We start from the raw sequence: 27947 nt of genomic DNA on the forward strand, positions 1-27947 counted from the left end.
TTCCTCAGTCAGCTCACTCTAAAGATGTGTGGACTTATTTCTGAATATGTTGTTGTTCACTGTTGTCTTTCAGTGACGCAGATGAGACATTTGCTTAGGAACGTTTGAAGTGAACAGTTTCTATAAAACTCTGTATAATATCCTCTGCTCACCTAGAAACCTTCCAAGAAGTTTCAGGGTCCAGCAGATGAGGGTTAAAACATGCTGAGCAGCAGTATGGCTTTTCATGTCATTGCTTTTGCTTCTTATTTTAGTCCTGTAGAACTAAGTCCTATGTTTGAGCATAGGAAATGTGGTAATTAATGTGTGATTTGGGGGGGAATTTTGGTCTCCTCTTAGCCTAGGTCACTAAGGTTTTGGATTAAATTTTATCTTTTTAAAAACAAAAACATATTTTAGAAATTACTACAAATGCTGATAGATGCGAGCATCTCCAAAGATATGTGAAGAAAAGAATATGGCATATATTGCCTTGGCCCTTGAACGCACACGGACTAACTTTGTCTTACTGGCACTTGAGGTAGATCATGATATATATGATGGTGTGAGTCCAGAGGAGGGCCACAAAGATGATCAGAGGGCTGGAGCACCTCTCCTATGAGGAAAGGTTGAGGGAGTTGGGACTGTTCAGCCTGGAGAAAGAAGGTTCTGGGAAGATCTCACTGCGATCTTCCCATACTTGAAAGGAGCATATAAACAGGAGTGAGACTGACATTCAGTGCAGATAGATAGTGCCAGGTCAAGGGGGAATGGCTTTAAACTGAAAGAGGGAAGGTTGAGGTTAGAAAGAAATTTTTCATTCAGAGGGTGGTGAGGCACTGGAACAGGCTGCCCACAGAATCTGTAGATGCCCTGACCCTGGAGGTGTTCAAGGGCAGGATTGATGAGTTCCTGGGCAGTCTGACCTAGTGGCTGGCAGCCCTGCTCATGGCAAGGGGCTTGGAAGCAGATGATCTTTGAGGTCCTTTCTAACTCAAGCTGGTGTATGATTCTATGATTTTATTTCATAGGATAGGATAATTCATATAGGATAGGATATTTCATAGGATAATAATAGTAAATGACAGTTAAACTATATAACTGATCATTGACTTAGTTTTAAAAGAAATGAACATTGCAGTGCTATTTATTTAGTAGAGAAATTAAAAAGAAACTTGCGATTTCTGATAATGCATTTATTTTTTATTTATATCACACAGTACAGCTGCAAAAATAAATGAGACACAACCAGAAAATGGTACCAGTGACAACCCTCCAGTGATCATCACCAACACCAGCTCCTACTACATGATTTATATTTATGTGGGAGTTGCAGATACCCTGCTTGCCATGGGAGTTTTCAGAGGCTTGCCCCTTGTGCATACACTGATAACAGTATCTAAGACTCTTCATCAAAAGATGGTGCATGCAGTTCTTTATGCACCTATGTCAACATTCAACTCTTTGAAAGCAGGTAACTTGGATGGAGACTGATTGACTCGTATCGGTTTTATTTTAATTAAACAGGTTTTATTCTGCTAAAGGATGCTGCTGCTTTCCATTTAAATTGTCAATCAAGCTGAATGATAAAAGTTTGCTATGTAAAGTGATTTGTGAATCTTCTAATGGTTGCGCTTACTTTAAGTATGACATATTTCAGTTGTCAATTCTGATTCTGAAATAACACCTTTTAAGTTGGCATAGAATGAGAAAATTCATTGTTAGAAGTTTGAGGCAATAAAACCAGAAGAGGTTCTAATGAATAGCCTTTGTCTAAAACTGTAATAGAAAAGATACAGTCTAAAGATACGTGGTGAGTGACAAGGAATCAGATATGGATGATAAATAGTGCTTTATTTCATGAGCAGTCCTACTGAAATGGCATAAAACATCAGTTGGTGTGAACAATGGTATTCATATTCAAATTTGGCTCAGAAGTTGATGCAGAGTTCATTACATAACTGGTGCAACAAGTTCTGTTTGCTGCTGAACGTGAAATTCCTTTCCCATACCCTACTTAACTGATACATGCTGGAGTACAGGAAGCATTGGTAAATGACAGTGCAATATAGGATCTTCCTTCATTTTCCCATTATATTCTTAGTTCTGTTGTTATTTTGTGGTTAACATGGTATTTCTGCTCAGAAGCTAAGAAACTGGTTTACAAACTAATAAAAACACTGACGTACAAATTATCCATGTATCAGCATAAGCCTGATGCATAAAGGGTGCAGACTTTATGGCAAGTGTCTGGGTTTCTGTCCTGTTTTACATGTTAATTTGTTTTAACTACATTTTTTTTGTCTGAGATTCCAAGACCTGAATCAGAAATTGTAGAATCATTCTTTTTCATGATGTAGCTCCATTAAGCTGTAATGGAATTGCTTGTAGTAGAATACATCTTGTACTTACCTTTAGCATTTTGTGTTGAGAAATAAAGAAAAAAAAACCTGTTTTGTTTGTTTGTTTTGTAAAAGTAATACATGTAGGATTTTGTGGGGAGGGTGTTAAAATGCTTTATTTATTCATTTATTCTTAATCCACAGGTGGTATACTCAACAGATTCTCTAAAGATACAGCGATACTGGATGATTTACTTCCACTGACAGTATTTGATCTCATTCAGGTTTGTAGAATAGAAGTTCTCAATGTTTGATGTCTTCTGGCATTGTAAAGTTTCAGTTGTACATCAAGTAAAGAAATTATGTAATGTGAAGAACTAACAGGAATTAAATCCCAACAGTCTCTTTCTTTCAGTCTGTTCACATAGCTGTTTATCTTGTAAGTCGACCACTGCTTTTGTTTTTGAGTTCTTGCCGGAGGTCTACCTACACTCTCTGTGCAAACTTCTTTCGAGTACTTGGGCACAGAAACATTTTTGCCCTGCAGCCTCCTTCGGTACAAGTCCACATTCACCTTCAAAGGTGTAAGATACATTTCTAGGTTCCTTTCAGTTATTTTGGATCAAGATGAATATAGTCCGTGATGCCCTTGTTAACTACTTGTTATGAAAGACGGGGTTAGGAATTCTTTGGAGGAATTTTACGAGAGTTGTAGAACTGCAGAATTTTATTTTATTTTTAATGGCAATGCTTGGTGCCATTGTAGCTGCTGGGAAACTCCACACATTGCCAGATCTTGATGAGCTTTGAATAACCTCCAGTACATTCACACTGAAGAGAACACTGAAGAAATATAGAGACAGAGACAATTCCAGTGCTTCTTAGAGGGGCTGCCTTTCCTTGTTCCTCATCCCAACTGTGGCTCTGTATGGATCTCAGCTCACGTCAGTAGTGTCCCAGCATACTGTTGACACACTCCATCTGTGAATTTGCTCTGATTTGCAGTTCTTACATGACGATCTGGTTAAAACCAAGTCCCCTTTCCTTGTTTATTAGTAATTTGTAACTTTGCCTTAGGGAGGCAAGTGCAGCTCCACCTTAAGTTCAAGAAAATAGCAACGTTACTTTGTGCACTGCTGAAGTCCTGAATCTTTGCTGAATGAGTAAACATGGGCATTAAACCATTCTCTTTTTTATTATCCATTGCTGATGTCATCTTCAGTGTGAATAGTATTCACTACTATCTTTCCTGGTGTGTTTTTTTCTTGTTTGTTTCTGACATTTTGGATCTGCCATGGAGGAGTTATTCCAAGCTGAATTTTGTTATTCCATCAAATTCTATGTCAAACTCTATACAAGAAGCTGACCAGTTTTTCATATTTCAAGGTTAAAGAAAATAATCTCTACCTGTAGCTTTTCTGTTCTGATGCCTTTCAGAAGCTAACTTGTAATACCTATTGGTACATCTCTTTCTCCTGAGTTTCAGGTGTAGAGGCTCCTGGACATGCATGGCCAGTTGCCCTGTCTTTTCATTTTTTTTTTTTCTGTAGAAGATCATTAAATCTACCCACTGTCTTGAACACTTTTTACCAGCCTTTTCCTTATAAGACATTTCTGTTCATCCTCTGCAGCTTTTGAATTGTTTGGCAGTTTCCAACTTCCATGGACACTGCGTATAAACAATGTCAGATTCATCTGAAAGACATACAGAAATTGTGACTCTATACGTTGGTTATCACAGAGTCAAAGGATGGTTGAATTTAGAATAAATCTGTGGACCTAGTCCATAGAGGACAGTCAAACACTAGGATCTCTTCAAACCTTCTGTTCAAAGCAGGATCATCTACAGGATTTTGGATACTCTCAAGGGTGGAGACTCCACACGTTCTTTGAGCAGCATGTTCCAGTGTTTGTCCCCACAGTGAAAAAGGTCTTTCTCATGTTTAAATGGAATTTTGTCTATTTGAATTTGTGCCTCTTGTCCTTTCACTACTTGACAGTTAAAAAGAGTCTGACCGCCTTCCCAAATCAATTCCAGATACCTATGGCCTAATAAGTTTTACATCAATGGCAAGAGATACCGTCTGTGATGTTTTCTCTGGCAGCCATCTGTCAGAGTATGAATTACAGCCAGTTAATGACTGCAGTAGCTTTAAACAAGTTTAAATGCCTATGTCAGTCTTCCACCAGTACTTACAGTGGCATCACCATTTTCTGAAATCCTTTGCATGAGATGCTGCTAGCATATATTGCTAGTCCCGAAGATTTAATATTATCTCAGTCATGAGATCATAGTGAACTCACTAGACATTTATACTTACTGTCTTAACCACATTTTCTCAAAATATTGAACTACCATTGGTTAACTGAATTGGCTGTTGCAGTCATCACCACTTTGAACCCTGGATGAAGTCTTTATCACTTGTGTTTGTTAAAATGTAGGCATACAGGAAGCACTGGAGTAAGTCCTCTGGTCTGGCCTCCATCCCAGCCCTAAAAGCTCATAATCTGAGGTCACTGCAGCACAGTCCTGTGGCTTTTAACTGATCTTCGTTAATTCTCTGCTGGCATTCCCTGAGCATATACCAATGTAGCCAGCCTGTGTGTTGATTTTCACTATTGACATTTTGGAGAAAGTAGTATTGTCTGTTTGTTTTTACATTTGTTTTGTTTTTTGAACCTGCGAGAGAACACTAATTTTTTATATTCAGCTTTTTAGAAATAGGTGTTGGACCTGCGGTAGAGCTATGTGGTATGATCATGGTCTTTGCAAAATTTAAGTGAATAATGGAAATGGGAATTAGAACAGCCACTGTGTTACTCTATGATCTCAAGTAACCTAAGACCTGTATAATTTGGCAGATGTCATTTGAATAACTCATTTTCTTAATAGTAAAATAAAGAAAAGGGGCTAAATTCTGCAGTTTGAAAAAATGAATAAACACAAATTCATTCTTGTGTTTCTACAGACCAGTGCTATACAAGCCAACGTGTGTCAGCATTCTTTTAATAGAAAGGGGTAAAGTAATGAAAGACATCTTTAACTAGTACATCCATTAATTTTTATTCATAAACTTTGATAATGGCATTCACTGATTGTATTTCTGATGAAAACATAGGGTAAGAAGCCTATGTTGAACACTTAATGTTAGTCTGACTGTGAAAGGCATCAGACTTGGAATACTGGAAATCCAAATCATTCCTCAAAACCACACAGATTTAATAGCTAGCACAGGAACTGCAAGTAACTTCTTAATGTGAAATTAGCTCTGTTTTCCAACTATTTCTTTCTTGAGATAATGGGCATAACCTGGAACACAGGAAGTTCTGTCTGAGCAACAGGAAGCACTTCTGTGCTTTGTGGTTGGCTGAGAACTGACACAGGTTGCCCAGAGCCTGTACAGTTTCCTCCTTAGAGATCTTTAAAAGCTGCCTGGATGTGGTCCTGGCACCTTGCTCTGGATGTCCCTGCTTGGGCAGGGGTTGGACCATATGGATCCAGGGTTCCCTGCCAACCTCAGCCATCCTGTGATTCTGTGAGCTGGTCAATTACAGTGATGTTTCAATGTGATCGTCATTTTGTTGAAATTGTACATTTGTAGTTGCCTTCTGCTGATATGTTTGCAAGCTGAAGTAGTTAAGTATGAAAGGTAACACCCTGATATGAAGTAGAGTTTTGCTATTCTGCATATATGGATGTATTTGTGTTTCATTGATTCAGATATGGGACAGAAACAGCCCAAGGGCTTAAGGTGCTTCTAGAGTAAAGATTGACTTGACTTAAGCAAATCTGTCTGGAGATACTGAGGATGAGGTCTCAGGAGAACGGTAGTAGTTTCTGGTAGATTAAATAGACTAATTTGAATGATTTTTCCCATCTGTCACCTCAAAACTTTTTTTTTTTTTTTTTTTTTTAACTTCCTGAAACTAACTTTTCATACCATAAGTCCTTTTACAACTCATCTCCTGTCTTCTGATTAGATGACTACAATCACTAGGTTCATACGTAGGTTATAGTCCCTTGCACAATTTATGATGTACCATTTCCCATTTTTTCTGACCCTTGGAAAACTGATTGGCCCAGAATCTGCAGGAGAGTGGCACTCATCTTCTGATAGCCTAGCACACCTAGCCCAGACAGGACAGAGTCAGAATCAGTAGGTTTCAAAGATGATTGCGGGTACAGCAAGTATCATTGTTTTAGCTGGAGTGAGTGCATAGCTACTGTTTTTGTGTGTATATGTTTGACTTCATAATTTAGAAGTTTGCAATACTGTCTCTACCACAGAAAACATTTCTTCCATGTATTAGGAAAGGTAGACATTCTTATAGGTGTGGATCTGGTCTCAGTTATTCATGATCTTTTCATAAAGGCTTGTTCTCAGCTGCAAGTACTACTTAAGTTAGCTTTTTATGGTTATCAAAACAATGCGTAGTTGCTGTGGGAAGGAAATTCATCACCAATCTCTAGTCTATAAAATGACAAGTTTACTATATCAATAGTATTTTTCTTTCATTCTACAGTTAATACTGATTGTGATTGGCGCTATAACAGTAGTCTCAATATTACAACCCTACATCTTCCTGGCATCAGTGCCTGTGATAGCAGCCTTTATTGTGTTAAGGGCATACTTCCTCCACACTTCTCAGCAGCTGAAACAACTGGAATCTGAAGGTATGAGCAACAAAATTGGTAGACTACTAAATCCAGCACAAATCAATTGAGAAGTGATTCACCCTGTCACCTCTTTGCCTTTTCTCTTATAAGATGCCGTTGTCTCTGGGAGTAGAGCACTTATCTCCTTAAAAGCACTGCTGTTACTGATCCAGCCAGTACTGAGTGCTCTGCTGCCAAAGAACAATGGAGAAGACCTATTTAAAGCTGGGCTTTAACACCACTGCAGCTGAAAACAAATAAAGTCTTGAAATACAATTTTCTTCAAAGTAAACTTAACTTGAAAAATTGTGATCAGATTTAGTATGTGCCTCACAAAGTTGTTTCTTTATAAGAAAACTTTAGAATCTCCATACCTTTCTTTTATGAGTGCAAGTAGTTTTTTCTGAATAAGATATTTGACTACATTTCTTCCTCTCCCCTATTATCAGACTAACATATTCCCAATTAAAATGGAAAAACTGATTCTGAAGTGTGGGTTTGCAGATCAGGACTGTGGTCCTTTACAAAAAATTGGCAGGATCTGACAATCCTCAGTCCGTTGTGAATCATCTTGCCTTTTACTCATGCATAACTTTAAATTTGCTCAGATATAAATTCCAATTTGTTTCATATTTAGAGGGGTTTAGCACTGGCACTCCTTTTTTTGTGTAATTCAAGGTTTCCTTACAATTAACACCATGACAGGAGAGTGGAATCCAGAGCATTTAAGTACTCTATCTGTGCTAAACAAACCCACCCAAACTTACATGACGGAGTGGTCAGAATTGTAGGAATTAATTTTGGCTGGGGAGGAGCCTTCTTTCTCTTGTGACGTCTTACAGCTGACCAGGCGTTTCTCCAAGCAGTGTGCTGACTATGAGGAATTAATGTGGTCACTTGCTGGCAAGACACTGAATGGAACTTCAACCCATTCATGCAAACACTGTTGCGTATCCTCTGCTAGGATTACTTCAACCATGTATGCCAACAACATAGATAAATTAAACCAATGACAGTAGTTACACTGCTAGGAGTCAGACACAGGGCTGTGGATTTGTGTTATATGAAAAGTATTTTCTTATGAGTGTTTATGATGTTTGTAATTTAAACACTTTACAGCTCGGAGTCCAATATTCACACATCTTGTTACAAGCTTAAAAGGACTATGGACGCTGAGAGCCTTTGGGCGGCAGCCGTATTTTGAAACCCTGTTTCACAAAGCTCTGAACCTACACACAGCAAACTGGTTCCTCTACCTGTCAACTCTGCGCTGGTTTCAGATGAGGATAGAAATTATTTTTGTTGTCTTTTTCAGTGCAGTGGCATTCATCTCTATCATAACCACAGGTACAGTAACTTTACTGGAATACTGAAATGCAGGTTTTGCCTCTGTTTAACAGCTCTGTGGACACTTCTGATGACAGTAAACACTGCACAGTTCAGCATACATTGCAGTCACTGATTGAAGTATATCAGAGAGTAGAAATTGTGTTTTACTTAAAATAGAAGTTATACCACAGTTGTCTGCTATTGTAGAAGGCTCACTGAAGGGATTAGTTTGAAAACAGATTATCTGAGGGACCACAACTTTCTTTTCTTGACCCTAACTGATGCAAAAGTAATCTGGTGGCTTCTAAACCACATAAAGATAACCATGTGAATGTACTGAAAAGCTTGGATGGTGATTCTTATCTATATAGCTTGAAGTTTTTTAGTAAATTGAGTTAATATTCCTCTCATTTTACAAATAGCTGAGTGAAAATGGAAAGATTTAATGACCTCTTAAAGCTGCATCACTAGCAAAAGTATTCATTCAGTTTTCCAGTTCCCACATATTGATCCATTTCCTGGTGTGAATTTTTGCAAATTCCATTAAAAATCACCTCCAAAATGGCTCACCACTCCTAGTAAACAGAGTACACACAGGAGAAACACTATGTACCTTACTGTTCTACCTGGAAGCTGGGCCAGGCATAGCCAGTCTTTCACAAGCAGAGTACGAGCTGAAAGATCCCAATGAAAACTGAATAATTCAGCTTTGTGGAAAAATTCTGCAAGTTTAGCTACAAATATCTTTTAAAAGAGTTTCTAATTCACTGTGCTCTCATTTACATTTTTTTGATTTTCATTCTCAGGCATTATACTCCCCTCTCCCCTGTTTTACATTGAACTTTTTGTCCAGGATCAGTGTTATGACAGCTGATGAGCAAGAATTCAGTGACTTTAAGAATGAAGTTTTTTATTCTAACACTATCTGAGTTTCATAGCTGATCATACTTTTCTTGATCATACATACAGTACTAAATCTGAAGCTGGATGGCCCTGGCTGTGGCAGGGGAACTGGAGCTTGATGATGCCTGGGGTCCCTTCCAACCCAAGCCGTTCTATGATTCTGTGATTCTATGATTCTATGATACCAAGATTTAATTGCAAATCAAGATCAGGGTTTTTAGTGCATTCACTGACAGAACCAGGAGTTCAGTTGATGACTAAACTGTCAATCCTCTTGTATAACCAACAAATCCACGTTTTTTTCCATGAAAAAAAAGAGAGAATTTGAATTTGAATATATATTTTAAGATGTTATATGGATCTTCTATGCAATGTATGAAATATATATTCATTTTCTGATCTTTGTTGGCCATATATTTTCATATACATTAAATCTTTTTCCCTTTGCAGGTGATGGACCAGGTAGAGTTGGCATTATTCTTACTTTAGCCATGAACATCATGGGAACCTTGCAGTGGGCAGTAAACTCAAGCATAGATGTGGACAGCTTGGTAAGCATAAAGTGTGCTCTGCTGTGGTTTGTTTGTTTAGAGAACTTGCTTTTCTTTGTTGATTATAGGTGCTCACTGAGTTATTATCAGACTTGTGTAGCAATCAAAAGTGGAAAAATTTTCCTTACACCTTTCACAGCTTTGGGACAGCACTGAGTTTTTTCATGGTCAGAAATTCTCCTGGATGAGAAAAGGGAACAGCAAATGCTTGCTCTTGAGGATTCAGATTGCATAGCAGTTATGGGAAAGCATCTGAAAGACTTGGAGTTGCTTTGTTATGGTTATATACCTAATCAAATCTTGGCTTTGCACAGCAGATTTCAATGGATGAGGCTGAGCTGCTTTCATGCAAAATGGAAGCAATTTAAAAATCATTCCTAGACTTAACTGGTGGTCTTTTTCTGGTTTTACTTAGAATAACTTCTGAAATAAGGCTTTGCTGATCTCATTAATTTGTGTAGCTACTTCATTAATTGAGACTGACTTTAAGCTTTAAGAGAGAACATTTCACAGGATTATCTTATCATCACCTATTTGTTGAGAAGCAGACAGGAAACTCATAAAAGAACACATTTGTTATGGTGGTTTTCATCATGTAACAGTCAATTCTCTCTCACAATTAAGGAATTCTGGGATTGATTTTAGACAGAATTCTTGTGGTAAAATTCATATAAACCCTAATTTCATCTATTAAAAAAAAAAAAAATCTAAGATAAAAAGTCCTTTGCATCCAGTCATACTCTCTCTGAATCCTAAAGTATCTTCTCAAGCCAAGCCTTTAAGCGCTGGAAAACAAATAACTTTCACAGGCGACAATTAGATCCTGATTAGCTGAAATGAATTGTTTTTAAAAAATGGAGCAGATTTATTTTTTAAATAAGTGATTCAACCACCCTCATCCTGAAGGAAATCCTTAAGAGCCCCAAAACTGGGAATTAGCCACTCACAAAATCTAATCTCTTGTTGACACATACAATTGGTGATAGTCCAGAAAGCTGACTGCCATTCAGGGACACATTTTTTCCCTATCCACCAATTGTTTTATGATAATTCTTTCTTCAGTTGTTAGTACAGGCTGTCTTGAAGGGCAAGCAGTTTGTGCAAGGGTTTGTTTGCCAAAACTGCAAGGCAAGCCAGACTGCAGTGCTGTGACCGATACAAAGTAAAACATTCTATTGGTAAGGCATGGCACTGAACATTCAATGAACTCTCTTGTGTAAACTCACTTTTAGCCTTATGTGGCATGATGTAGTCACTGAAATATCACAGTCTGTGAGAGCCATGTTCATTCATACTGCTTAGTGCAAATTGAAGATGCTTCACACGAGAGCAGAAAAAATCTTGGTATAGTATTGAGAGGGTGCTGGACACACCAGCGTTTTAATAAAGAACTTCCCCTTTTTAAAATACATTGATGCTAAGCTGTCATCTATTAGTAGTAACTACAAAGTAACTCCCTTTCCCCTGAAAAAGAACAAATTGCCTTACATGTTTGTGAGTTCTTTTCTCTGTATTAAGACAAACTAGTATATTGGAGCACTGTATTAATGACAGTTTTCTGAAGGTGCATCCGTTTGTAGATAGATCTTGTGGTCTTGTTTTGGTAATGGTTTGCTGCCCTCCCCCATCCCATGGATGTTTAAGTATCCCAGCTGCCAAGCTCACAGATATTGCTGGCAGAATGGTTTCCTGACATTGAAAAGCTGCTTCTGTGCACAAACAAATAACAATAGCTTCATGGTCTCAAGGCAATAAAACGGCTTCATTGGGTAATTCAGATATATTATTTCCTACCCTTTTCCACATTTGACGCTTCCCTCTTTACAGTTATTTGGTTAAGGATGTCCTGTGAAGGCTTGTGTGTGTGCCTGGTTTAGTGTTCTATTTTGGTTATATTTCTCTCAAAAGCTCCCAGTTGCATCAGATTGGTGAGAACTGACACATCTCTGTGTGTCTCAGTTACCAGTACACACACACTGCTCTGAGTGAGATCGCTTATGCCCTTTTGTGAGCTGCCGTGACATCCATGCTTACAAGGCAGCGCACAAGTGTGCCTGAGTGTACACGGTTCTAGGTGGTGGTCTTTGGTTGTCGGATAAGTTGGTGTTTTCTGCAAGTGATTGAAGCTAAAGGCACAGCTGCTGTAATTAGTACATGACACTAAACTTGTGCTGAATTCTTTAACAAGATATGTGAGATACGAGACATGAGTGAAATAGGTACAAGCAAAACGACAGGAAGAAGGAAAACAGGGAAACAGGATAATATGACAAAGACAAAAAGGCACCAGAAGAAATACTGACCAAACAGATAAGTAGGTGGCTAATTTGACTTTATTCCACATGGCTGCCTTCTTGAGCTGCTGTGATGTTGGCGTATGTTTTCAAGCAATCTGAGAATCTAGGTTGGATTTCTGTTTTTACATGCAGAAGTATTCTCGTCTTTGGAGGGACTTCTGTTCATTTTTATTTGTCTCTAACTGAAAAATCTCCATTGTCTTTAAATACCCCATGATGGTTTTGGCACTGCATTTTCTACAGTCCTGATACTTTATCTGCTCTGGTGTTTCTTTTTTTCTTTCTTTTTTTTTTTTTTCTTTTAAACATATGTGGTCACTCTGACAGCTACCCATTGTTTCATTTAAAGCTAGCAGCTAGACTAGATTTATCTCCTCACTTTGATCATTTCTGCTAATACCCCTTTAGCTTGTTTTCAGTCTTTTTCTTAGCCCTCCAGACAGTCTTGCAATATCTTTAATTTTTTCCTCGATAAGGTAATACAAAAATAAGTTTTCCAGTAAGTGTTGCCTTTGCAGATAAGCATTGGCTAGTCCCAGTGGAATGTTTTAATGTTCACGAACCTTCTCCTTCGCTGATGTGTATCCTGCAACAGCAGTGCTAAAACTGGGAAGGACAATTTCTTTCATCAGGGAGCAAGAAATTGTCGTGCTTTCATTATTGCCAAGATTATTTATGTAAGGAGATAAAAAAGAATTCCCAAAGAGATATTAAGAATGTACTTTCTACACTACATTGTGCTCCATCCTATACATCACTGGTGCTGAGGAATTAAAGTGGTACATGGTAAAGAAGAAGACCAAAGAAAAAAATAGGATTGTTAAAAATAATGCTTGTTTTATGGCTGGTTTTCATACTTTCATTTTTCCATGCTAGTTCTCTCTTAACCCATCCAGCTGGTAATTCTTAACTGGAAAATGATATTAGTATGGTCTTGAGAAAACCCGAGAACTCTTATTTAGTCTGGTAAAACTTTAGTCGCTTCTTGACTGTATAATCTGCATCAGAACAGCAGTTCTCAAAATGAGCTGCAGTCATACGGAGATTCACAAAATCTAAAAAAAAAACCAGAGCAAATAAAAAAAAAATCAGTACAAGTGCGAACTACGTATTTCGTTTTTGCAATCTGGAATAGGAGTATATGAATCACAGAACATCCCCAGCTGGAAGGGACCCACAAGGGTCATCAGCTTCAGCCCCAGGGGCACACACAGCACTGCCCAAAGTTAAACCCGTGTCTGAGAGCGCTGTCCAAACCCTTCCTGAACTCCGGCAGCTCGGTGCTGTGCCACTGCCCTGGGCAGCCTGTTCCACTGCCCACCAGCCTCTGATGAAGAATGTTTCCCACCTCCCCTGGCACAGCTCCATGCCGTTCCCTCGGGCCGGGTCGCTGTCACACAGAGCAGAGCTCAGCGCTGCCCCCCACTCCCTGTGAGGAGCTGCAGCCGCCATCAGGCCTCCCCTCAGCTCCTCTGCTCTGCACTGAGCAAACCCAGGGGCCTCTGCCCCCCTCTAGGCCCTTCCTTGAATAACACAGAATTATTAAGCTGCTCTCCATGTCTTTCCCACTAGACCCTTCCTCATCTTCGTAGCCCTCCTTTGGTCTAATAGCTGTATGTCCTTGTACTGTGGCACCCAAATCTGTTCCCGGTGCAGGAGGTGAGGCCGCACAGCACAGAGCAGAGCACAACCCCTGCCCTCGCTCAGTGCCGTGCTGGGGCTGGTGCACCACAGGGTGCAGTTGGCCCTTCAGGCTGCCGGGGCACATTGCTGACTTGTGTTCAACTTGCTGTCAGACAGAACACACCAAAACCCACCTATGAGTTTGATTACTTCTAAGTGCCTCCAAAACATGTCAGCAAAAGATAAGAAACCTCACAATTAACATATGGCCTGCCTGCACCAAGTTGGTTTTTGCAGTGACAAACTGCACAGGATCTTTTTTTTCCGACTTGAGCCACTGGACTGACCTCCTGTGGTATCTCTCAGTTGCACGCTGTGGTTTCCAGAGAGCGTGTATTTGAGGAGATGGTGTCACACAGCGCTGTTGTTGCAAACTATATGTGCCTGCTTTGGAGAAAGGAACTGCCCTCTTATAGCAGAAGAATACAGAGCCTTATAGAATTAGTTGTATTGGATTGCTTGTGAAAACAAAAACAAAAACGAAAATGACCTCTTCCATATTCTGGAAGTATATATTACTTAATAATATTATGAATTCTCATCCCACATTAGGAATAGTTTAAGTGATATTAATGAGAAAGTAAATTAAAGGTTTTGTAATGTTATTAAAATCCCAGTAAAATGCAATTAGGCAAGGCTAAAAATAGTGTATTATGCTCTAGACATTTTTAGCTGAAAGTAGTAAATATACTCCTTCATTCTAAAGCATTAGTTGGAGAATGTGAATATAGCAATTAAATTGCTGATGGGAATAACAGATAAGAAACTTGCTGTCACCTAACGGCCTGTCATTATGAATGACAGAAGATTTCAGTCTCCAAAAGGAAGAATGGATATCATTGTAAAATGTTACTGACATTTATGCTGTATTCTGCCCAGATCTAAATCGTAATGCAAATTACAGAACCAGGAAAGCATCTTTTCAATTGATTTAAAGTACTAAGCTGTCTAAAATATCGTCGCATGTGAAGTGAGTGATAAATTTGTCAGGGGAGCTGGATTATAGAGATTAAATTTTATAAGGCAAGACTCTTTAGCCAGATGGCTACCTAGCAGATTTTAGCTGATGTGTAATGCTAGGATATCATGGGCAGTTACAGGATTTCCCTTTTTTGCACAGAATTTCATTGCCAAGAAGCCAGGAAAGAAGCTCTGATATTTCTGCAGATGCAATATTTCTAAAAATATAAAATTTCTGGGAATAAAAAAAAAGATACTGACACCCGTTGAAGTGAATGCATGGTGTTCATTACTGGGGCTTACTAAATGGAGTCAGAAAGAATAAAATGGCCTGTCTCACCCAAGGTCTTCCTGTTTGTATGATCAAAATGAGATGACATTCATACGTGAACATAATGATGGCTATGCCTTTCCATCTTGCACAATAGTTGACACGAAAATTGCAATCAATAGGCTGGCATACTAGCACAGTTTTCAAAAGTTCTGTCACAGTTTTGTTTCAGGATGCTGAGAGAGGTCAGCAATTTTCCCAGTATTTTCATGCATTTTATATTTGCTCCTGCATGGAAAATCCACTGAATTGGATATTTCAGTCTGGAGAGAAGAGGAGGAAGCAATGATAATAGAAGTAGCATGAGTTTACTGAAGGAATGCAAAAACAGTTTAATAAGGTTAAGGATATACAAAGATGTTTCTTTAATATCATTTAAGAGTGATATGGTTGGGTTCTGCAATTTGGCATTTCAGTTAAATCTGTAAAATTGGGCTGGAATAGCACATACCAATACACTCAGGCTGGATGGGACTGGACATCCCACTCCAGAGTTCAGAAAGAGCTGTCTGAAAATTTGGCCATCAGTAACCATGGCTTTGAATGAATCCACCAGTGTGGCAGTGGTGGCATGTGACCAAGAAACAAATGTTTCGTCCAGTTGAGAAAGACAGATCAGAAGTCACTGATCCCACCATCAGTTTGTTAGTCTGATGGTAGCAGTGTTTAGAAACTATGCTGAAGATGCAACTGAAGATAAAAAAAAGCTTACAGAGGGAATAAACTCAGATGTGCTGAAATTAGGATGTGTTAGAATAACTTGATAATTGTGTTTGATGATTTATTTTCTGGACAAGAGTAATGTAGTAATAATCTGTCTTCAGGAATACACTGGCTATGGCTCTGTTTCAGAAGTCATGTAAATGAACGAGATCAGGATTATTGCAAGAACTGTAAACTAGTTAATGAGTTGGATAGAAAGGAAACAGCATTAAGCCGTAGGTATTGAGCTATAGGGAGGATACTCAACAAAGATTAGGTTTGTGACTGAGCTTGTTTTAATCTTTTTCTAATACTCTCAACAATAACAAAAAAAAGATGTGTTGAAGAAAACTGCCAAAGGCACAGAGCTGAAGAGCAGTGTCAACATGAAGAACACTAAGAGTTAAAGGTATTAGGTGACCTCAGATGACAAATATGAAACAGATTTCAGTCAACAAAGTGCAAAGGCTTAAACTTAGGAACTGCTAATAATAACCTCTCTTGTAAGTAAGGATCTCTTCAATTAGAAATGTCTAAAGTGAAGGAAAGCTTGGCCAGCCACTGCTTGGTTACAGGGTGACTGCAAGATGTGAGTGTGAAGAAAAGAATATATATAATCTTAAGATGTGTTAATCAAGATATTCCTAAAATAGATAGGAAAGTATCAGCACATTTGTACAGTGTTCCTGTAAATGTCGTGCAAAATGCTGTATAAGTTCTGCTCAGACAGGAAAGATTAATTTGAACTGGGATGTCTGGGGAAGGAGAACATATGTTTAGAAAGAGGCTTAAACCTGGATTTTCTCTAGGCTTGGAGAATAAAGGGTGACTGGATCTAAGATGGCCACCATAAGTTAAAGGGGAAAGCAGTTGAGGAAAAAAACTTCAGAACTTAAAATTTACGAATGCCCCAAACCAAAATTGTCCATAGACTTAAAAATATGTTTCATGACCATCTGTCCAGTGAAGTTCTAGCAAAGGAGATGAATTAACTTTTTATTATCTGATCCTTGACCTATTCAAATTCCATGCATACTGCTTATCTTTGAAGATTAATCATTATTCAAGGAAATTCAGTTTTCAGGTAGAGCAACCCCAAACAGGAGGAAGGAGCTGGAGACTCCAAGATTTCTTACATGATTGGTGATTTCAGATGTACAGCTCATCTGCTGTTTTTGCTATACATTATAAAGGTGAAGAGAGCTACTGTGCTCATTTAAAAGTAAAGGAAGGGGAATTAGATGTTTGGCCAACGTAAGCATCGTACGAGAGAAAAATAATCTACAGCTCTGTAAAAAAAGTACCTTACCTTTTCAAATTATACAGCACTATACATAGAAAGGAGACTCACTGGATAGAAATTAGTAATAATTTGATTTTGTTTGCTTTGGTAGCTCAGTACAATTAGAATAATGTTTGTTTTGATTCCTAGATGCGGTCTGTCAGCCGAATATTTAAATTTATTGACATGCCAACAGAGGAGATGAAAAGCATTAAGCCACAGAAGAATAACCAGTTTTCAGATGCCCTTATAATCGAAAACAGGCACGTGAAGGACAAGAAGAGCTGGCCATCGGGGGGACAAATGACTGTGACCAACCTTACGGCCAGATACACTGAAGGAGGAACTGCTGTCTTAGAAAACATTTCCTTCTCAATCAGTCCAGGGCAGACGGTGAGACACTATTTTGTTGTGTTTGGTCTGATTTCTATCATGCTTTACTGTGGAAGTGTCATTATAAAACTATTTATTGACTCGGTAAGTTTTTGTATATAGAAACATGAAATTATTGCAGAACAAAATAATCATCTAAATCACCTGAATGACAGAAATGTCTTCTGCCTCTTATTAAAAAGTGCTTATATCTAGTATTATTAGCTATGAAAAATAGTAAGGAAATTTGGCTTACTTATCCTAGAAATCTTGAAGCTGTTAGTACCTTGGTGAAGCACGATGAAGAGCTTTCCAGACCACGAGGAGAATAACACACAGCTAAAATATTTCTGCAGTAGTTCTTCATGTCCTTTTCCTGTGCTTGAAGTTGGCCTCCTCCTCCTATGGACAGAGAAGTGTGCAAATGCTAGGGGCAGACTGACCCAGTGGAACGGGCCGTGAAAGAATACTGGCCAGCGTGCCAAGGGTAACGCACCAGCGGCTCGGCGCTCAGAGGGACGTTCCATGAGTGCTGTGGGCTGTGCCAAATTATTAGAGAGCAAATGATAAGCAGCTCTATTCTTTAAAATGCTTACAAACCTGTAACTCATCTTCATGCATGTTTGGATTTACATTCAAGAGATAACTTTATTTTCAGGGCAGCACTTAGGCAGATGTTGAACACTTTGCTTGAAGTTCATGCAAAGATTCCTGAGCTGAAGCTGTATGGATGAAGAGCCAATTTTAACTCTGTCACTTAGATGAGAAAACAGGTTCAGCAACAATGCCTTGCCTTGCCATGAGGCAGCTCTTAGGTCCTACTTTGAACAGCACCTATCTGCCGGAGTTGATAGATCTACATTGGTTTACATGTTTCAATTCTAAGTTTGAAGGCACTGCAATTTCGATAATAGGGTTCAGACTTCCAGTAGCATCATCTTGAAACAACTGTGCCTTTGGAGGAGAGGCAATCTGTGATTTCTGCACTGTGAGGTGTGGGTGCTTCTGTAGTCTGCTTGATTTACTTCCTGGATAATTCTTTGAAGCAACGGAGTAATGGAAATGAAAGATACTTTTGCACTGTACACTTCTGAGGCAAAACAATTGAAACAAAGATCCCTTTTACAATGACTATGATTTAGAAATTTTACCCAATTTCAGTGATGAACCATGTATGCAGAGGTAGCGTTTCCAGAATTGGAGTGCGTTCCTTAAACCAAAGAGATTTGTTTCTGCCTCATAGTGAAGCAAGAGAAAAACAAGCAGGAAAGGGGAGAACACCCATCACAGACCTTTGCTTGTCCTGTTTTGCCTTAGGCACTGTAATGGAAAGGATGTCAGACAGCAGGAATGGTCCTCATGTCACCTCATCACCTTCACATTTATACTGTCATTGTTCAAATGCAGCCCATGCTCAGACAGTTCAGCATTAGCGGTGTAAAATTCAGCTGTGGAAAAAGGCAGTATCTCAGCTTTGGGTGGTGGTTACGAAATATGAAATAATATATAAGGAAATTTCTGCTCTTCAGATAAGTATAGGCTAATGGATCTACCTTAGTTGATTCTGAAGGTTTACACTAACAATCAACCCTTGCTGTAGACTTTTATCACTTACAAATGAACAACCTACCACTGAACAGCTATCTCACTGAAATCAGTTTGGATTGCTCTCCACTATTAAGATCTCTAAATGCTGCTGCCTTGGTCTGTGGTTAATATATGAGTGATATTAAGTGCTTGCTTTTATTAATTTGCATTGCAGGTGGGCCTTTTAGGAAGAACTGGCTCAGGAAAAAGCACTTTACTTTTTGCATTTTTAAGACTGCTGAATACAGAAGGGGATATCCAGATTGATGGCATCTCCTGGAACACAGTCAGCTTGCAGCAATGGAGGAAGGCCTTCGGAGTGATTCCTCAGGTAATGAGAATGTTTTAGAGGCAGCAAAGGGCCTTCTTTTTTTTTTTTTTTTTTGATTGTATATTAATATGCACATAGTTACATTTAAGCTGAAAGTCAGTTGTTTTATGCTAAGAAACAGAAAAAATGCACAGAATTTGTGAAGAGGATAGTTGGATGGATGAATGTGATAATTTGCAGTAAAGTCTACATTTTGAGTATTTCTATGTCACTCACACAAGAGCTCTTATAAAAATGAGAAGGTGCAGTACCCTCAAACAAAAGTGTTTGTGGTTGCCTTATCTCTCTGCCTCTGAAATGGATGACATGTTGATTCAAAACAAGATAGTGCCATCTAAAGAAAAAAAATACAGTCAGTGATGTTCTCACCTCCTGTTTTCTAAAACCTTACATCATGTATTATGGTTAGGTTGTGAAAACAATAGTTTGCCCTTTTTCTTTGATAGGTCAGTAGCAGAACTACTCAATCATTAACTGATCCCCAACTTGGGCAGGGACACCTTCCTCTAGACCAGGTTGCTCAACCTGCCCTTGAACACTTCTAGGGGTGGGGCATCCACAGCATCTCTGAGCGACCTATTCCTGCTCCTTACTACCCTCATTCTGTGATTCTGTGTTAGAAAGTGCCTCTCCAGCTTTCTTGTGTGCCCCCTTTAGGTACAGAAAGGTCACTATAAGGTCTCTCTCGAGACTTTTATTTTCCAGGCTGAATAATCCCAACTCCCCCAGAGTGTCTTCATTGGAGAGGAGCTTCAGCTTTCTGAGCACCTTTGTGTCCCTCCTCTGGATCTGCTCTAATAGATCCGTATTCTTCATTTGGTAGGGACCCCACAGCTGAATGCAGTGCTCCAGGTAGGGCCTCAAGGCAGCATAATAGAGGGGAACAATCACCTCCCTTGAGCAGCTGGTCACTCTTTTTTAATGCTGCTGTCTTTCTGGGCTGCAAGCACACATTAAATGCTCGTGTTGAGCATTTCAGTCACCAGTGCACCAACTTTTTCTCCACAGGGCTGCTCTCAATCCACTCATCTCTCAGCCTGTATTGATGTTTGGGATTACCAGACCCACGTGCAAGACCTTGCACTTGGCCAGGTTGACCTGCATGTTTGCATTGCCCACATTTCAAGCCTGTCAAGGTCCATCTATATGGCAACCTTTCACTTCCAACATGTCAGCTGCACCACACAGCTCAATGTCGTTTGCAAACTTGCTGCGAGTGCAACAGTTCCCTCAAAGACAGCAATTTTAAGCACTTTGACCTTACTGGAGCAGCCTTTTCTTTCACTGTCAATTTACACACCCAACCTATGGGAGCCAGGAGTGCTGCAGGGAGTTTGCGGCTCAGATTCACCTCCTGGCTGAGCTCTGCTGGCAGCCAGGACTTGCCTGGCATGCTGCCCTGTGACAGCTGATCTGTCACCCTTTCTCTCAGCTTTGCAACTCTTTCATGTATGTCTAGTCCTGTAAACTTCTATTTGTTACTGCTGGTTCAATACTGTCAGCATGACTTTTAGTTGCAAGCAAGGAAAAAAGTAACTCCTTTGGGTCAAGGTAGCTGTGTCAGAGATTGCAAATACAGCTGTGTCAAGATGGGCACAGATTGCATGTATGGTGTTGCTTTAGTTTGGAGAAGTATGTTATAAAATTTGTCGAAGAGTACTAAAAAACCCCAGCTCCTCATTCTCTGGAAATCACTAGAGTTGACAATCTATTTGCTTGCTTCACTTTGCAGTTTCTGTGCAAAACACTTGCCAAGGAGCTGCACATTTATGCCTCAGAATTTCCCATATGCAGAATGAAATAAAGTTTTCACCAGTATTCTTTTCAGAGAAGAGAAATTACACATGCCGCCCAGCCTTTCCCAGCAGAACAAAGAGAGCCTTTTGTTCTCTGCCATTCACCTGCAGCTTCAGAATGTAAAATAAAAGTCTCCTTGCCTTTCCTGGGAGGTGGGCCTATAACAACATGTGGATGCGCACAGTCACACGAGAGAGGCTTCACTAACAGGGAATGGAGCTAGTTTAACCTGAGGCATGCTTCCTTAGGAAAATTTTTCAGCATTGCCCTTCTTTTCCCTATCCCCAAATTTTGCAGTTTAAAGGACACAAAATTATTCTTTAATAGGAGTGTCATTAATAGGTGGCTGTGTAGCACCTTCAGTGTCCCAACGGCACGTACTGCAGTGTGCTCCAGGTGGGTGGTGCTGGAACAGCCTGAGGGGCACTCACAAATCTCACTGAGCCACAGCAAAGGAGGAGATCTATCTGCTCCTTTCTGTGTATCAGATGCAGCTGTCGGTGCATGAGCTGGTAAATCACATCAAGCAAGTTTCCTGGAGCGCCCACAAGGAAGTTCCTTCCTGCACCTCATCAAAGGCTGGCGTTGGTTAAGCACAGTCTCGACCACAGTAGTGCTCCTACAGGATGTTTGTAATTCTCATGGAAATCGGTAACTCAGTGATAACAGGCTGCTTGAAGCATAATTGTAGCCCAACAGCTCTTCATTCTGGGCGGTTCTTTCTGAGGTTTCATCTGCAAGACTTTCCCTAGCATGTTTCGAGGGTGTTTGGAGAAGAAAGTTTGTCTTGCACCTGATTTCTGCACATTGAAGCTCTTTTGCGTGCAGGTCCTCAAGCAGTTTGTACTGAAATAACTAATTGAGTAAGACTGAAGAAGAAGCCTTTAGAAGTTTGGCTATGAAGGGATAATGGGAGATCTGGAGCCAGCTTCCTATTAAAACAACTGAGGAATCCTGAGATCCATAAGGTGTTCCCCCCCACAGTGGGTGTTTCCTTGAGCCTTGAGTGCTGTTCCGCTTATATTTAGACATTTAATCATCCACAGATGACACATCTCACAGCATTTAACTCCATGTAGAGTTAAAATCAAGCTTAGTATGGAGAACAGGACTACTACAGTTTGTGTGATTGCCAGCTGACAAAAAGAGAACTATCAAATCCCTTTGCCTCCCTTATTTCCCTGAAGAAGTTAATTTTTGGCAACTTCTCTTCCTGGTTCATTTTGCAGTAGCCATCTGTCTTTGTTCATGACATCTACCTGTCTGTCCATCTCAGCACTGTTCTGTTGCCTCAGACTCTCCAGGACAACTCACCCTTGGAGGTGGCACCAGGATGGCTGTTTTGTACCCTCCCATGTCACTCCTTTGCAATGCATCCTGCTGAGAAGCTCAGCTATGAGCTGACATGTCAGTATCATCATAGTGGGAGCATCTCCTGCCCCATGCCCATGCACAGGACACTGGTGGAGGTCAATAGAAACATGCTCATTCAGGGCAGTATATCTGTTGTTTTCTGCATCATGCGTTCAGTGCTGCCGGGAACACAGCCCTCGTGCTTCTCAGTGAGCTTTATGGGAGGCAGAAGTTTTTGCATCTTCAACACAACTTTGAATCTTACAGAAATGGTTGCAAAGAAATTTGCAAAGGATCTTTGTTACTCACGTGCTCTTACTGTTGACTGTAAATGTTTTAATGTCAGTACAGTTTCTAAAGGACGCTTATGACAATAAAACTTTGAACTCAGACATTCAGATACCAAATTCATTTTCCTTCATCTTGACATTGTTGTCATGATGTATGTAGGAGGAGGCAACATGGAGGTCATATTGCTGTTAATTGGACTTCTCTGTATGTGCAGCTGGTGTTGTGCTTCTGAAGATGTTTCAGCCTTGGGCAGATGGGAACAAGGAAGGGTTTGTAAGAGCAGAGTGAGAGGTGCCAGCTCATGGGTCTGGCTGAGAACCTGCACGGATCTTCTATCTCATCAGCAGCTGCTCACAGCCAGGATATTCTCACTCTTTATCTGCCTCTTCTAAATGGATTCAGTACTCTTCTGTATGCATTTCCTTGGGTTTGTCAGAGTCTTGGTTCTCCACACAGCACTTAAATCACTTAGCAGGCTTATCTGCACAAACTGGGTGTACTCAACTCTGTAACCAATATGCAGAGGCTCTAGCCACTGAAGAGGATTAGCACTTTAGAGGGGTTGATTTACAGTAGGTGGGGTGGGCAGAACATAAACATGGCCATATTTATGTTCCTAAGCATTTTGCTTGTGGGTGCTTGTCAGCTCTGAGAAATTACCTGCTGTGTGATCACACTCTTTATCCTCCACATTGAACACGAACAACTGACAGAGAAGGAAATGGCTCCAGATTTACTTCCAGTCTCCCCAGCCACCCAGTTCTCCTTCCATCACCCTCCTTATTCCTTCTCCTTCCATATTTATAAATGACACGCAAGCCCATGGCAGTCACTTTTTTTCCCCCCCCACCCTTTTGAATTCCTGGCATTTAAGATTTATTTTTCTCCTTCTTTTTAAGTGGACTGTACCTGCCCACGTACCTAACACGATATTTACTCAGGTGAAGCCTAGGTGGTTTCTAATGAGTTCAGAGGAAGGAGGTGTTGAAAAGGATGGAGAACTACCAGAATTCAGGACAATGCAATATTTATCTTGCGGAAAAAAAAAAATATGTATTTCAGGGAATAGCTTGCTTTTAGTGCCCTACTTCTTAAAGGCACAGCTATCACAAGTATCAGTAGTGTCTGAAGAAAGTGGTCTCCTTTATTTCTCTCCCTGCTGCACTTCAGCAGGAATGTTATTCAGCCCAATCTTCTTTAAAACTGGTTTGTTCAGTTGACTATTCTTTATCAGTGAGAACTGAAAATACCTACTCCATTAGTTAAATGCACGGTGCTCAAAGTGTGAACAAAACCAGGTCTGACCCTGCTTCCATAGAACGATTACTTTCACCGCACCCAGTGCTTGCAGGAATCTAATCCTGCTGCAAATATGTAGTCCCACATGCACAAACTAACTGGGCCGTGGGAAGGGACAGGGCTGTTCTTCACTCAAGCACTTGGAGTTATTAGAAATGATGGTTATAAAGGAAAGGCTCTTCTCTTTCCCTGGTACCTACCAAATGTAGTTCTGTAAGTTCTGGCTGTGCACACCACTGCCTGCACTGCAGGATCCTGGCTTGCAGAGCAGTGAGGAGCAATCAGGGAAGCCCCTCCAGTGGCTGCATGGCAGCAGAGTGCAGTTGGTTTTCTCTTCTGCTCTCCTGAGTGAGGTCCTTCCTTCCCTCTTATACCAAAGAAGTTACTGGCAATGCCTTGCACCTCTTAATTAAATGAATTAAAACAATTTATTTTAAGCTGCCACACACTTCTAATTAATCATAATTAGATGATGAATATAAATGCACGTATAAATCACTCTGAAATCTGATGAAAGAATGCCAATTTCCCAGGTAAGGTCAGACGGAAATTGTGGCCAACTGGCTGAGCTCTGGGACAGTATTTTACTACATACACACTCTCAGCCAATCTCTGCCACCCCAGCAGTTCCCTTGTTGCTTTCAGTAGCTTTGGACAACCAGAGCTCTGGTTTAATTTCAACAAGAAATTATTTGGCTACGGATCCCTGGCATTTCAACACGTCTTCTCTAAATAAATATTTTCTTTAGGAAGACAAAAGAAGAAGTAATGGCTGAAATCCTTCCTCTTGATATCCATTCTGTATGTACAAGGCAAGAACATGCAAATGGTCATATTTCCCAACTTTTGCATTCTTTGAGAGCAAGTTTCCCTGCTGTTAGCAGCAGGTGTAGAGCAACACAGAAAGCAACAGCTTCCATTTATCTTATAAGAACTGTAGCAACCTCAGTGTCACTTGAAGAGCCCCACTTCCACCAATCTGACACACCTGCCCTGTGTAAAAAGAGATTAAACAAATATTTAATTTTGTCTGAGTCATTGCTTTTCCAGCCACAACACATTTATCTAAGGCATGTTCCTTTATAGCTGCTTGTCTAAACTGATGAACAAAACAAATTCAGTAGTAAATCTTAGAAGGATGCTCTGTTGGTGCTGAGCAGTGCACATCTTCATCATTTTCTGCAACAGAGGGAAGGTGCAGAACAGGAAGAAGAGAGTACGCCTGCAGCATCCCTCAGGGCAGCCTCCTGTGTGAGTGTGTGGTGGTGCTGCAGCTAGGTTGGGTTGTGCTGCACCACGTCCCTGTGAGCTGGCACCAAGAGAGGGGCAGGAGGGCTCTGCTGAGATGTGGCTGGGACAAGCAATAAAGAATCAAACAAGATTTTAAAAAGGCTTCTTCCAAAGTTAAAATATAGAAAATTTTCCATTCTGAAAACTGTTGAAATACTTCACATTTTTTTTTGACAAGTTTGGGTTAGTTTTTATTAAAACAGCAGTCAAAACCTGAACATACATCAGAGTTCTTAACTGATGATCAGGGGACTGGAGCACCTTCCTATGAAGACAGGCTGAGACAGCTGGGCTTGTTCATCCTGGAGAAAAGAAGACTGCAGGGTGACCTCAGTGCAGCCTTCCAATACCTAAACAGGAGGGGAGTCAACTCTTTGAAAGGGTAGATAATGGCAGGACAAGGGGAAATGCCTTAAAGTTGAAGGTGGGAAGATTTAGGTTGGATGTCAGGGAAGTTCTTTACTATGAGAGTGACGAGATGCTGGAACAGGCTGCCCAGAGAGGTTGTGGATTCCCTATCCCTACAGTTGTTCAAAGGCAGATTGGATGGGATCCTGGGCAGCCTGGTCTAATATTAAATGTGGAGCTTGGTGGCCCTGCCTGTGGTTTGGGGGTTGGAGATTCACGATCCTTGAGGTCCCTTCCAACCCTGGCCATTCGGTGATTCTGTGATTAACTCCCTCCTCTTTTTTTTGAACAACTTTTTCCAAAATTGTATAAAACCTTCACTAAGCTGTGTCTGATAATTACAGAAGGTTATTTTTTGTCTCTGTATGCTTTGCAATTTACAACGTCTCACATAGTGATCCACCTGTATATATCCACCTGTACATCTTCTTTCTTGTAGAAAGTCTTCATATTTTCTGGAACTTTTCGGAAGAATCTGGATCCTTATGGGCAATGGAACGATGAGGAAATATGGAAAGTTGCAGAGGAGGTAAAACTGCTCAGTGTGTTTCTTGTTTCCCTCTGCTGAGTGCCTACACAGGAGTGCAATGCAGGACAAGTGGTTATCGTGTGCTAAATTTATATAAAGGCTTTGAAACAAAGTGCTGAGAAAAGATAACAGAAGGCCATAAACCTTTTTTCCCCTAACTTTGACAAAGGCGATTTTTTATGGGGTAATAAGGAAACACAAAGATAAACTTCCGTACAGCTCTTCATGCAGTGACTGAGCACAGGTGAGGCTCTCTTTGGCTTGGCTACATGACCCTGAGAGAAAAGAAGTGCAGTGGGCTGATGACGCAGAAGTCTTGTAATCTTTTGTCACTTTAATGCTTTGTCAAATACATGAAATTTTTCAACTGAAGTGTGCAAAGATGACTGGCAAACATCTGAGAGGCCAGAGAGAAGTCAGAAATGTCTGATGCCAGTGCTAGAAATAAAAGACTGGTATTGCTGCAATAAGAAATACTTAGACTCAGCTTATAAGAATCTTTCATTGAAAGATTTTCCAGTTGTTGCAGGTCTCAGTCTGGCTTACAGCTGGCTGGTAGGCAGTGCTCTCTGACATCGCATTTGGGCTCATGTACAGCTTGTGTCACAGCCAGCTGCCTCCTTCATGGAAATCAAATATTAGGGGATATTGGAAAACCCAAAGGTTTTCTTTCTTCTAATTTTATATTGAGGTTTTAGCAACATTTTTGTTTTCAAATTCCCCAGTAACAGGGGAAAGATTTTTCCAGCTCTGTTTCCATCTAGAGAGCAAACACCACGCATTATGGGTGTAAGATGCCACCTATTGGTGCTGATAGTGTTTAATAGGTTGCACGGGTGTAAATAATGCCACAAGGCAGCTAAGAGGTACAGAAGAGGGAATGCTTCAGCTTAGAAAGCAGATGTCTCCTTCTAAGGCACGGATGACTTCATAAACTCCTTACCTCTTCCTTGTCCATAGCAAGTCTCAAGTATCATAAAATGCGTACAAACGTGGGAGTTAATCTGAAAGCTTCCTTGTTCCCACCCAGGAGGCTGACTTTTGTCTCTGCTCTCTCTGAGATTTATGTAATTCCTTTCCATGTTTGAAAAAGGGGAAAGTAGCCACTTTCAGTGCACAATTTACTGTCAAGTACGTACATCACAACACTTTTGGTGAAATGGAGCAACAGCAGCTTTTTAGCTGGTGCTATAAGAGACAGGGAAGCAGTGCTGTGCTTCCCTGATGCCCTGAGACTTGGGGGAGGGGATTAATATCCCCTCTTGAATAAAGTGAGTTCTAGCTCTGCTTTTGATGGTGGTGTGTGAGAGCCAACCCCGGGATTTTAAAGAGCTAAGCCTTATTTGTAAACAGTGAGAAAAAATTTTTTGAACTATTTATCACTAAGGAGTTTGGCAAATCCAAACGGAACAACACGGAGTTTTTCAGTTAATAGGCAAGAGAACTCAAAGCAAATAAAAAAGAGCCGTTAGTACTTTTCAGTAGGAGTGATGTGATTGTTTACACAGCTCGTGCTCCTCAAATCTGGCTCGGTGGAGTCAATGAGTCAGCGTGACTTCAGGAGTGGGGCATGGGAAGAAAGCAGGCATCCAGCTTCACCCCGACCCATAGGCCGCTGAGGGCTTAGACAGCACTGCCAGTATCAGTGCCACCTTTCAGCTCCCTTACACTGGG

The 27947-nt window shown here is 40.3% G+C and overlaps 1 protein-coding gene across 2 annotated transcripts in view; it reads left to right on the plus strand.

Annotated features, from left to right (window-relative positions):
• The window catches only part of CFTR (CF transmembrane conductance regulator), a gene marked incomplete at both ends in the record, with an annotated part of 79366 nt that overhangs the window by 48485 nt on the left and 2934 nt on the right, over nt 1–27947 (plus strand). For both annotated transcript variants that reach the window (XM_079534987.1, XM_079534988.1), the window contains 8 exons: nt 1200–1453; nt 2526–2605; nt 6846–6996; nt 8098–8325; nt 9661–9761; nt 17167–17409; nt 19151–19306; nt 26184–26273. In XM_079534987.1, the coding sequence (XP_079391113.1) occupies nt 1200–1453; nt 2526–2605; nt 6846–6996; nt 8098–8325; nt 9661–9761; nt 17167–17409; nt 19151–19306; nt 26184–26273 (1303 nt within the window). The remainder of the gene's footprint in view (nt 1–1199; nt 1454–2525; nt 2606–6845; nt 6997–8097; nt 8326–9660; nt 9762–17166; nt 17410–19150; nt 19307–26183; nt 26274–27947) is intronic.

This window comes from Tetrao urogallus (genome assembly GCF_951394365.1).
Source record: "Tetrao urogallus genome assembly, chromosome: 1".
NCBI lineage: Eukaryota > Metazoa > Chordata > Aves > Galliformes > Phasianidae > Tetrao > Tetrao urogallus.